Raw genomic sequence first — 13,093 nt, forward strand, 5'->3', positions numbered from 1 at the left:
TTACCCGGTCAGACACTGGGAATCTGCCTTCCTTACCTGGTCAGACAGCTGGGAATCTGCCTCCCTTACCTGGTCAGACAGCTGGGAATCTGCCTCCCTTATCCGGTCTGACAGCTGGGAATCTGCCTCCCTTATCTGGTCTGACAGCTGGGAATCTGCCTCCCTTACCTGATCTGACAGCTGGGAATCTGCCTCCCTTACCCGGTTAGACACTGGGAATCTGCCTCCCTTACCTGGTCTGACAGGTGGGAATCTGTCTCCTTTACCCGGTTAGACACTGGGAATCTGCCTTCCTTACCTGGTCTAACAGCTGGGAATCTGCCTCCCTTACCCGGTTAGACACTGGGAATCTGCCTCCCTTACCTGGTCTGACAGATGGGAATCTGTCTCCTTTACCCGGTTAGACACTGGGAATCTGCCTTCCTTACCTGGTCTGACAGCTGGGAATCTGCCTCCCTTACCTGGTCTGACAGCTGGGAATCTGCTTCCCTTACCCGGTCTGACAGCTGGGAATCTGCCTCCCTTACCTGGTCTGACAGCTGGGAATCTGCCTCCCTTACCCAGTCTGACAGCTGGGAATCTGCCTCCCTTACCCAGTCTGACACTGGGAATCTGCCTCCCTTACCTGGTCTGACAGCTGGGAATCTGCCTCCCTTACCCGGTCTGACAGCTGGGAATCTGCCTCCCTTACCTGGTCTGACAGCTGGGAATCTGCCTCCCTTACCCGGTCTGACAGCTGGGAATCTGCCTCCCTTACCGGTCAGACACTGGGAATCTGCCTCCCTTACCTGGTCTGACAGCTGGGAATCTGCCTCCCTTACCCAGTCAGACACTGGGAATCTGCCTCCCTTACCTGGTCTGACAGCTGGGAATCTGCCTCCCTTACCCAGTCTGATAGCTGGTTGAGTCTTAACTACACTCTACATTGGCAGCAGCTCCCTGAATTGGCTTCACTAATACAGGCGTTAAGTACAAGAACAAGGAAATGACGTTGAACTTGTTAGACACTTAGATACTAGAACTAAAGCACTTGCTGGAGTCCAGCTGGAGAACTGTGTCCAGTTCTGATAACACATTATAGAAAAGATGTGAATACATTGGAGACAGTGCAAAGAACTTTACAAGTCTCCAGCTCTGTGAAAATGTAATTTTGTGAATAGATGGGAGGAGTTAAAACTGTTCTCCTTGGAGAGAGAAAAGCTGAGAGGAGATGTGATCGAGGATTGTAAAATCATGAGCAGGCTGGATAGAGAGACAAGGGAGAAACTGCTCCTGCTCTTAAAAGGAACAACAGGACATAGCTTTACAGTGATCTGTTAAACAAACCAACAGAGATCTCAGGAAAACATATTTCAGCCAGTGAGTAGTTCGGGTGTGGAATACACTGCCTGGAAATGAGGTGGAGGCAGGTTCAGTTGAAGTATTTAAGAGGGTACTGAATGATTGTTTGGATAAAAATGTGCAAGGCCAAGGGGAAGAGATTGGTACGAGGTAAGGACGCTCATTTAATGAGGCAGTGCAGATGTAATGGGCCGAATAATCTCCTGCTGCATTATAAGAACTCTGTGATTTGGTGAAGTCTCAACATTAGATGATCAGGAGCAGGCTGGCCTTGAACTTGCTCCACCAATCAAGAAGATCAGTGCTGATCCGATTCACTGTTACCCATGACCTTCGCCTCTCCTATTGATCAAAGATCAGTCTTGAATCCATTCAGTGACCCAGTCTCCTCTGCTCTCTAAAGAATTCCAAAATTTTACAACCCTCCTCCTCCGTCTGAAAAGGGCGATCGATCATTCTGTCACTGTGTCCTTTGTTTGAGACTTGACCCCAAGGGGAGATATTCTCTCTGCATCTAGCCTTGCTCAAGACTCTTCAGGATCTTATATGTTTCAATAAGATCATCTCTCTTTATTCTAAACCCAAACAGTATTGGCTGAGCCTCTCCTCATGAGTCAACTCCTTTGTTTCAGAAATCTGCCCCAGTGAACCTTCCCTGAAATCTCCAATGCAAGTGCAGTCCTCCTTAAATAAGAAAATACTAAGGTGTACAGAGCTCAACTCTCAGAGAAGCCCTCTTTGGTGGTAGCAAGTGTTCCTTACTTTAATACTCCATCCACTTACAATAACAACCAAACATCTATTTGCCTTCCCAATGACTCACTGGACTTATACACCAATGTTTTGTGTTTCATATACAAAGACAGCTAGTCTCAGCTTCTCAAAAACCCCTCTGAACACAGACCTTGCTATGAATAAGTAGTTGCTGCTTTCAAAAATCCAAGCAGAAAGCAGAATATTAACATCAAATGCAACAAGTCTTGCATTTGGTTAGTGTAGAGATTTTTGGAAAGCTATGCTCTATGTTGGACAAGGTTTGCTTGTACTGGATAAATCCGATACGTTTACTTGGTTCAAGCACAACCTAAGGACAGGGCAGAAGCTACAATGCCCACTTCGATGTCTACCTCAAAGATTCCTACAGCAACTATTTGGAAAGTAAATTCCAGCTCAGGTTTGGTTGTTCCAAGTTCCAGACTCTGTCTAGTCACATGTTCCATCTGCTGAAAACATCACAGGTTTATTCTGTTTTGTGTGGCATAAATTAGAACTACAGGCATTGATGGGGAACTGTGAAAACACACAGGGCACAGAAAATTACAGCAAGAGAGCAAGATGAAGTAAAGTGGGCAGAGGGCTGTGTGGAGTATACAGGCCAGCATCAGTCAGTTGGGTCAAATGGCCTCTGTGTGCACTGTAAACACATGATGAGGTTGACAAAAGTTTCACCGAACCAGGGGTCTGGATTAGCACAGGGTTGGAGAAGGTGAGGACTGCAGATGCTGAAGATCAGAGTCGAGAATGTGTGATGCTGGGAAAGCACAGCAGGTCAGGCAGCATCCGAGGAGCAGGAGAATCGACGTTTCAGGCAAGAGCCCTTCATGAGGAAGTTTGAGGTTCAGGGCCGAGTCTGCTTTGAGTTTGCAATCCTATATTGCATCATCATGAGCTGAAAAACATTATTTCATTTCAAAGGATCTCCCCAGTTAATACAAGACTTTCCCAGTCTGTGTCTCCGTATCACCGTGGTCCCCAATATTAGATACAGCTAGAGGTTTACCTGTAACATGGAGCAAGTTGTCATTGTCCACTTCCACTTTCAGGAATATTCGGCCCCTCCTCTCCGTGTGGTCGGTTCCACACATACTGGGCACGTTTATCACACATTTCTTGTGCACGTTTAGGTCACAGGCTGAGGAGAAGGAAGACACACATGTTATAGAAACGGTCATTCAATCCACAACACTCACCGTGCTGAAGCTCCTCTGTTCTTGTCATCCAAGGCTCCTTAATCTTACCCCTTCTTGCAAGTCTCAGAGGAACAAATTTATGCATCACTCGCAACAATTGCTCCTTAAACAGTCTCCACATGTCTGTTGTGCCCTTTCTGTGGAACAATTGCTCCCAATCTGTACTTCCCAACTCCTGTCTGATAGCGACGTAATTTCCTTTCCCCAATTAAATATCTTCCCTTGGTAACTGCTCCTTTACCTCTCCATGGCTATGGTAAATGTGAGGCAGTTGTGGTCACTGTCACCGAAGTGTTCTCCCACCACAACATATGTCCTGGCTCACTGCCGAGCACCAAATACAAAATGGCCTACCCCCTCATTGGTCTGTCTACATACTGAGTAAGGAACTCATCCTGAACACACCTGAGAAAACAGCTCCATTAAAACCATCTGCACTAAGGAGGTTCCAGTCGATATTGGGAAAGTTGAAGTCACCTATAACAACAACCCTGCTACATCTGCAATTTTCCAAAATCTGCCGGCCTATGAGTTTGTCAATCTCCGTACTGCGATTAGGGGGTCTGCACAATGCGGTGACTGCTCCCTTGCTGTTCCTAACTTCCACCCATACTGACTCAGTAGATAAACCTTCCTCGATCAGTGGACATGATCTACATGGACTTCAGTAAGGCATTCGGCAAGGTTCCCCATGGGAGACTGGTTAGCAAGGTTAGATCTCATGGAATACAGGGAGAACTAGCAATTTGGATACAGAACTGGCTCAAAGATAGAAGACAGAGGGTGGTGGTGGAGGATTGTTTTTCAGTCTGGAGGCCTGTGACCAGTGGAGTGCCACAAGGATCGGTGCTGGGTCCACTACTTTTTGGCATTTATATAAATGATTTGAATGCGAGCATAAGAGGCACAGTTAGTAAGTTTGCAGGTTACATCAAAATTGGAGGTGTAGTGGAAGACGGTTACCTCACATTACAATGGGATCTTGATCAGATGGGCCAATGGGCTGAGAAGTGGCAGATGGAGTTTAATTCTGATAAATGTGCGGTGCTGCATTTTGGAAAAGCAAATATTAGATGAACTGATACACTTAATGGTAAGATCCTAGGGAGTGTTGCTGAACAAAGAAATCTTGGAGTGCAGGTTCATAGCTCCTTGAAAGTGGAGTCGCAGGTAGATAGGATAGTGAAGAAGGTGTTTGGTATGCTTTCCTTTATTAGTGAGAGTATTGAGTACAGGAGTTGGGAAGTTATGTTGCGGCTGTACAGGACTGGTTAGGCCACTTTTGGAATATTGTGTACAATTCTGGTCTCCCTCCTTTCGGAAGGATGTTGTGAAACTTGAAAGGGTTCAGAAAAGATTTTCAAGGATGTTGCCAGGGTTGGAGGATTTGAGCTATTGGGAGAGGTTAAATAGGCTGAGGTTGTTTTCCCTGGAGTGTCAGAGGCTGAGAGGTGATCTTATAGAGGTTTATAAATTCATGAGGGGCATGGATAGGATAAATAGACAAAGTCTTTTCCCTGGGGGGGAGTCCAGATCTAGAGGGCATAGGTTTAAGGTGAGAAGGGAAAGATATAAAAGAGACCTGAGGGGCAACTTTTTCACACAGAGAGTGGTACGTGTATGAACTGAGCTGCCAGGGGATGTAGTGGAGGCTGGTACAATTGCAACACTTAAAAGGCATTTGGATGGGTATATGAATAGGAAGGGTTTGGAGGGATATGGGCTGGGTGCTGGCAGGTGGGACTAGATTGGGTTGGGATATCTGGTCGGCATGGACAGGTTGGACCGAAGGGTCTGTTTCCATGCTGTACATCTCTATGACTCTATGACAACCTTCATTTCTGTAGCTGCCATGCACTCTCTGAGTAGCAATGCTACACCCCGTCCTCTTTTTAAACATTCTAAACCCTGGAACATCTAGCAACCATTCCTGCCCCTATGAAACCCACATCTCCGTTACTGCCACAACATCATAGTCTCAAGTACTGATCCATGCTCAAACTGCATCACTCTTGTTTCTGACACTCCTAGCATTAAAGCAGACACACTTTAACCCATCCTTTTGTTTAATCACATGGAAAACCTCCCTGATAGATTCACTACATCCTGTCACTGCCCCATCTACAACTGCTCCACTCTCAAATATGTAGGTCTGACCCCTACCCCCCGCCAAACTAGTTTAAACCCTCCCGAACCACACAAGCAAATCTCCCACCCAGGAAAGCATCCCAATGTCTAAGCATGTGAAGCCCTCCCTCCTGCACTTGTCACACCAAGTCATACAAAGCTGTGGGCCAAGTGCTGGAGGTGGCTGTTACTGACCTGCGCAGACGTGATGGGCCGAAGGGCCTTTTTCTGTGCTGAGCTTCTCTCTATGTAGCTCTGAAGCCCAAATACTGTTGTAAGGAATGGGTCGCTAATTTGCATACTTGCGATACAGATTAAGGTATAAACGTGGACCTGGCCACTGGAAATAACGTCTCTGCCCTCACTTGAAATGGTTCAATGGGAACTTTGACATAGAACTGAGACCTGGTCTTGGTGAGATGGCCCAGCTGATAGATGATACTGCAGGCAGTGTGGTACTCTCACAGCCCTCCACCTGAGGGTCAGCACCTCCCCCAACTCCCCTCCCTCACACCTCCCACTCTGCAGGGGGACTCGAACTCAGACCCTCCAGACTCACTGAGCTACAGCTGCTCACATTGATCTGAAGGTTTGACATGTGAGGGGCTGCTGGTTAGGGCACTGAGACATGGGTTGGGGTTACAGCTGCTGCTGAGAGTCAGGACAATGCTTGGAAAGTGCCGAATGAGAAGGTGAACCGGACTGGGATCCTCCTGTTTGGGGGGAACTGAGCACTGGAGAGCTGCCGCTCCTGGAGAATGGACAGGTGGTGGTACTGGAGGAGGTGACAGACCCTGGGGAATGTCACGCTCCCCGACCCTGCCATACATTCACAGGTCAGTCCTCCAGAAGAAGGGAGGGAAGAAGTTCCATAATAGATTCTGCTCTGATTAGATTTGTCCCCGTACAGACGGAGTGCCGCAAATGAAGGGAGAGGAACACTTGCTGCTCTTCAGCTTTTCCCATGAATGACTGACAATTTGAATCTTGGTTCTGCACACTACATTGCTGCAGTAATGCGCTACTTCAATAAACATATTAGGGGGGTCAGAGAGTCATAGAGATGTACAGCACAGAAAAAGACCCTTCGGTCCAACCTGTTCATGCCGACCAGATATCCCAACCCAATCTAGTTCCACCTGCCAGCACCCGGCCCATATCCCTCCAAACCCTTCCTATTCACACACCCATCCAGATGCCTTTTAAATGTTGCAATTGTATCAGCCTCCACCACATCCTCTGGTGGCTCATTCCATCCTCACACCACCCTCTGCGTGAAAAAAGTTGTCCCTTAGGTCTTTTTTATAGCTTTCTCCCTCACCCTAAACCTATGCCCTCTAGTTCTGGACTTCCCCACCCACAGGGAAAAGAACTTGTCTATTTATCCTATCCATGCCCCTCATGATTTTATAAACCTCTATAAGGTCACCCCTCAGCCTCCAATGCTGCAGGGAAAACAGCCCTAGCCTATTCAGCTCTCCCAATAGCTCAAATCCTCCAACCCTGGCAACATCCTTGTCAATCTTTTCTGAATCTTTTCAAGTTTCACAACATCCTTCCTATTGGAAGAATACATTAACCAATGTCCTGTACAGCCACAACATGACCTCCCAACTGCTGTACTCAATACTCTGACCAATAAAGGAAAGCATACCAAACGCCTTCTTCACTATCCTATCTACCTGCAACTCTACTTTCAAGGAGCTATGAACCTGCACTCCAAGGTCTCTTTGTTCAGCAACACTCCCCAGGACCTTACCATTAAGTGTATCAGTCCTGCTCTGATTTGCTTTTCCAAAATGCAGCACCTTGCATTTAGATAAATTAAACTCCATCTGCCACTTCTCAGCCCATTGGCCCATCTGATCAAGATCCTGTTGTAATCTGAGATAACCTTCTTCCACTACACCTCCAATTTTGGAGTCATCTGCAAACTTACTAACTATACCTTTTATACTCACATGCAGAGTCGTGGACCCAGCACTGATCCTTGTGGTACTCCACTGGTCACAGGCCTCCAGTCTGAAAAGCAACCCTCCACACCCACCCTCTGTCTTCTACCTTTGAGCCAGTTCTGTATCTAAATGGCTAGTTCTCCCTGTATTTCATGAGATCTAACCTTGCTCACCAGTCTCCCATGGGGAACCTTGTCGAACGCCTTACTGAAGTCCATATACATCATGTCCAATGCTCTGCCCTCATCAATCCTCTTTGTTACTTCTTCAAAAAACTCAATCAATCATGATTTCCCACACACAAAGCCATGTTGACTATCCCTAATCAGTTCTTGCCTTTCCAAATACATGTACATTCTGTCCCTCAGAATTCCCTCCAACAACTTGCCCATCACTGACGTCAGGCTCACTGGTCTATAGTTCCCAGGCTTGTCCTTACCGCCCTTCTTAAACAGTGGCACCACATTTGCCAACCTCCAGTCTTCCGGCACATCACCTTGACCATCGATGATACAAATATCTCATCAGGAGGCCCAGCAATCACTTCCCTAGCTTCCCACAGAGTTCTCGGGTACACCTGATCAGGTCCTGGGGATTTATCCACTTTTATGTGTTTCAAGACATCCAGCACTTCATCCTCTGTAATATGGACATTTTTCAAGATGTTACCATCTATTTCCCTACAGTCTATATCTTCCATGTCCTTTTCCACAGTAACCACTCATGCAAAATACTCATTTAGTATCTCCCGCATCTCCTACAGCTCCACACAAAGGCCGCCTTGCTGATCTTTAAAGGGCCCTATTCTCTCCCTCATTACCCTTTTGTCCTTAATGTATTTGTAAAAACCCTTTGGATTCTCCTTAACCCTATTTGCCAAAGCTATTTCATGTCCCCTTGTTGCCCTCCTGATTTCCCTCTTAAGTATACTCCTACTGCCTTTATACTCTTCTAAGGATTCACTCAATCTATCCTGACGTATGCTTCCTTCTTTTTCTTAACCAAATGCTCAAATTCTTTAGTCACCCAGCATTCCCTATACCTACCAGCCTTTCCTTTCACCCTGACAGGAATATACTTTCTCTGGACTCTCGCTATCTCATTTCTGAAGGCTTCCCATTTTCCAGCCGTCCCTTTACCTGTAAACAGCTGTACCCAATCAGCCTTTGAAAGGTCTTTCCTAATACCGTCAAAATTGGCCTTTCTCCAATTTAGAACTTCAACTTCTTTTTGGTTTAGCTCAGTTTGTGGGTCACCTGGTCTGTGACACAGAGTAACACTCACATCATGGGCTGGATTCCTGCACTGACTGAGGTTCCCATGAAGGACTCTCCTTCTCAATCTCTTCCCTCATTTTAATCACAGTGTCCCTCAGGTTAAACCACCACCAGTTATCTCTCTAATGAGAGTGCAGCCCCTCTGGTCTTGTGAGACTATGGTTGACTTTCCCTCTACTTTATAAATACACGTGTATATAAAGGTGGTGCAGTAAGGTGAACCTCAAATTGCATTACACACAAGTTGAGCCCATCACTGTACTTAATATCCTGAGATTTGCACACCAAGGGCGACAGGACGAGGAAGACAGGCTGGAGAGCTGGGTCTTCAAAACCCAACAGCAGCTAATTTCACCTCAATTCTTTTAATTTAAAATTAAAATTAAATTAAATTAATTAAACAATTAAACAAATTCTGGACCATAATGAAACATTTTGAAATGTCTCACAGTAGCATTGTAAAACAAAACACGACACTAACCCACATAAAGAGACATTAGGACTGATGGCCCAAATGTTCGTGAGACTTGCAGGTTTTTTAGGTCCTAATGTACTTAACGTTTTGTTATGTAGCCATTTATCTTCATATTACAAAAATATAAATTATCGAAGGATCACAGCAATCTTCAACTGAGGTCCTGATCTCTAACATTGAAATGACCACCGTGAAACACTGGCCGTTTGCTGGCAAGTGTGTGAGACAGAGAGCGAGACGGAGAGAGAGAGAGAGAATGAGAGACAGCATATATGTGTGTGAGAAAGAGTGTGGGAGTATGTGTGTGGGCGAGTGTGTGTGAGAGAGAGTGTGTGTGTGGGCGAGTGTGTGTGAGAGAGAGTGTGTGTGTGGGAGAGTGTGTGTGTGAGAGCGTGTGTGTGAGAGAGAATGTGTGTATGAGAGAGTGTGTGTGAGAGAGTGTGAGAGACAGTGTTCAAAGTTTGTGCGAAGATTTGTAGCTCGGGTGCTTGTTGTTGTGGTTCTGTTCGCCGAGCTGGAAGTTTTTGTTGCAAACGTTTCGTCCCCTGGCTAGGCGACATCATCAGCGGATTCCTGTGAGTGTGGCGTTGATGATCCGGTGTGATTTTTTTTTGTGTGTGTGACAGAGTGTGTCTGAGAGAGAATGAGTGTAAGACAGAGAGTGTATGTGAGACAGCATGTGTGAGAGAGTGTGTGTGTGTGTGTGTGAGAGAGAGAGAGGGACTGTGTGTGTGTATGTATGTGTGTGTGTGTGAGGGGGAGAGAGTGTGTGAGACAATGTGTGTGTGTGAGAGACAATGTGTGTGTGTGAGAGACAGTGTGTGTGTGAGAGTGTGTGTGTGAGACAGTGTGTGAGAGACAGTGTTTATGAGAGAGTGTGTGAGAGAGAGTGTGAGAGTGTGTATGAGAGACAATGTGTGTGAGAGAGAGTGTGTGTGTGAGACAGTGTGCGTAAGAGAGTGTGGGCATGTGAGTAGGAAAGTGTGAAATACACAGTTTTATAAAAATGTGCAGCAGGAGACCTCAGTGTAGACGTGAATCACAGATTAAATCGCTGTCTATGATAAAACAACACTTTCCATCATGTCCAACATTAGTTAACAATTGTATTCATTTGGAATAAACTGTCATGACAGTATTTAACATTAATGTACTGTGATGTGAATGATTATACACACTCACCAGCACAGCAGTACCTTCCATCTTTCTAAACTTGGTCTATGTTTGGAATCAAATCTGAGCTGTTAAACAGTGGAGCGAGGGACTGATTTGTCCAGATTTCAGACAGATGGAGGAAACCATCTGAAGAACTGGATGAACAGAATTATTTGCTGAACGGCGAAATGTTTGGTGGGGGTTGGGTAAAGAGAAGTGGGAGGAATGTTTGGTGAAATATAAACACCGACAGGGGCTAATGGACTGAATGGTCTTTTCTGTGCTTTCAGTTCAGGTTATAAGTGGTCTGTTTGCTGTGATTTATCCGAAAGTCCATTAAAATCCCATTAAGTAAAGTCTACGTGCCTTTATCTTCTCTTTAAGTTGTTATGGAAAGACTAGAGTAAAAATACTCACTGTCACATTTCATCCCTTGGTGAATGAGACCGTACAGCAGTGAGCCACAGTGGTCACAGAATGTCGGGCTTCCATACGTGTGGATTTTAAATTTGTGTTTGCTCCTTGGGTCCTAGGAATAGAAGGAGGAAAGAATAAGACTGAATTCTTCACAAGCCATTCTGGGTTTTCCCCACTGACCCTTTCTCGTAATCACAACTTCAGTAAGGTCTCCTCCTTGCTGCACATTCACACCACACACATTGTCAGGAGGAGCCACTACCTCTCCACAGACACAGCAATCTCAGCGTTCCAGTGAGAGGGGAGAGGGCCTTGTCAAACCTTACAACCAACGTGGCATCCAATTCAGGAGATTGTAATTGGTCTCTCAGTGACCTGACTCACTCAGTACCCAAACGACACCAGCTAGCGAATGTGAACCAGATGTATTGACGAGAGATCAAGGATCAAGGAGCTGATTTTACAGGGCTAGCCTAAAGCTCCGTGGCAACAAACCAAGAGCATCAATTAAGTAAAAATATCACTTCCAGAAAATAATGTGACACAAAAGTAAGTTATTTAGCAGTATTTATTTAGTGGACACAAATTCCCAGAGCCAAGTGATGACCTCCTCATTTACTGAGATGAACATGTTATGTCTGTCACTGAGTAAGTCCAGGGTCTCAGTGAGGTCTCTCTGCAATGTCAGTGGCTCTCCACAAACTGCAAAGTAATCTGGTTAGTTTGGAACCAGTTAATCAATTCAATCACAATCGGCTCACCTCAGGTTCACTCTGGGACACAGTGGTTACTCTGGGTTTGGTCAGTCTAAGTTAGAGGTGGTCACTCTGGGTCAGAGGTGGACAGTCTATTGATCATTCTGGACTGGGCACTCTGGGAGAGCCACTCTGGTTTTGGTCAGTCTGGGTCAGATGTGGTCACTCTAGATCAGACATGGGCACTCTATTAGTCACCCTGCACTGAACAGTCTGGGAGTGGTCAGTCTGGTATTAGTCAGTCTCTGCCCACTCTAGGAGTGGTCACTCTGGATTGGGTATGGTCACTCTAGACTTGTTCAGGGTGAGCTGGGTCAGGGGTCAGGTCAATCTTGGAGTGGTCAGCCTGGATTGGATTTCAGATTGGGCCAACTGGTACTTGGAAAGACAAATGGCTCATCTTCCTCCATCAAACTCACAGTGAGCTCATAAGCTGTTACAGGATTCTGTGGTTTTGTTCCAAACGGTGCCAATAATTCAGAAAGTAAGACACACTCTACTTCAACCGAACCATGCTGCCGATAGGAACATCTGCACCATCTGTGATAGTGAAGTCTGGAAGTAATGTCTCCAGGAATGATGTGTCTGTGTCATAAATACCCACCTGCCCTGGGCTGTCTCACTGCATCATAAATACCCACCTGCCCTGGGCTGTCTCACTGCATCATAAATACCCACCTGCCCTGGGCTGTCTCACTGCATCATAAATACCCACCTGCCCTGGGCTGTCTCACTGTACCATAAATACCCACCTGCCATGGGCTGTCTCACTGCATCATAAATACCCACCTGCCCTGGGCTGTCTCACTGTATCATAAATACCCACCTGCCCTGGGCTGTCTCACTGCATCATAAATACCCACCTGCCCTGGGCTGTCTCACTGCATCATAAATACCCACCTGCCCTGGGCTGTCTCACTGCATCATAAATACCCACCTGCCCTGGGCTGTCTCACTGCATCATAAATACCCACCTGCCCTGGGCTGTCTCACTGCATCATAAATACCCACCTGCCCTGGGCTGTCTCACTGCATCATAAATACCCACCTGCCCTGGGCTGTCTCACTGCATCATAAATACCCACCTGCCATGGGCTGTCTCACTGCATCATAAATACCCACCTGCCATGGGCTGTCTCACTGCATCATAAATACCCACCTGCCATGGGCTGTCTCACTGCATCATAAATACCCACCTGCCCTGGGCTGTCTCACTGCATCATAAATACCCACCTGCCCTGGGCTGTCTCACTGCATCATAAATACCCACCTGCCCTGGGCTGTCTCACTGCATCATAAATACCCACCTGCCCTGGGCTGTCTCACTGCATCATAAATACCCACCTGCCATGGGCTGTCTCACTGCATCATAAATACCCACCTGCCCTGGGCTGTCTCACTGCATCATAAATACCCACCTGCCATGGGCTGTCTCACTGCATCATAAATACCCACCTGCCCTGGGCTGTCTCACTGCATCATAAATACCCACCTGCCCTGGGCTGTCTCACTGCATCATAAATACCCACCTGCCCTGGGCTGTCTCACTGCATCATAAATACCCACCTGCCATGGGCTGTCTCACTGCATCATAAATACCCACCTGCCCTGGGCTGTCTCA

The 13,093-nt window shown here is 46.5% G+C and overlaps 1 protein-coding gene across 4 annotated transcripts in view; it reads right to left on the reverse strand.

Moving 5' to 3' along the window:
- Window positions 1-13,093, reverse strand: part of prkcaa (protein kinase C, alpha, a) — a 446,457-nt gene that overhangs the window by 165,767 nt on the left and 267,597 nt on the right. For all 4 annotated transcript variants that reach the window (XM_043715075.2, XM_043715073.2, XM_088000739.1 and 1 more), the window contains exons 4-5: window positions 10,718-10,829; window positions 3,122-3,253 (exon numbers count right to left, since the gene is read on the reverse strand). In XM_043715075.2, coding sequence (XP_043571010.2) covers window positions 3,122-3,253; window positions 10,718-10,829 — 244 coding nt within the window. The remainder of the gene's footprint in view (window positions 1-3,121; window positions 3,254-10,717; window positions 10,830-13,093) is intronic.

Source organism: Chiloscyllium plagiosum, unplaced genomic scaffold (assembly GCF_037043375.1).
Source record: "Chiloscyllium plagiosum isolate Xiang-an unplaced genomic scaffold, Cpla_swu_hap1 HiC_scaffold_25, whole genome shotgun sequence".
Classification (NCBI taxonomy): domain Eukaryota; kingdom Metazoa; phylum Chordata; class Chondrichthyes; order Orectolobiformes; family Hemiscylliidae; genus Chiloscyllium; species Chiloscyllium plagiosum.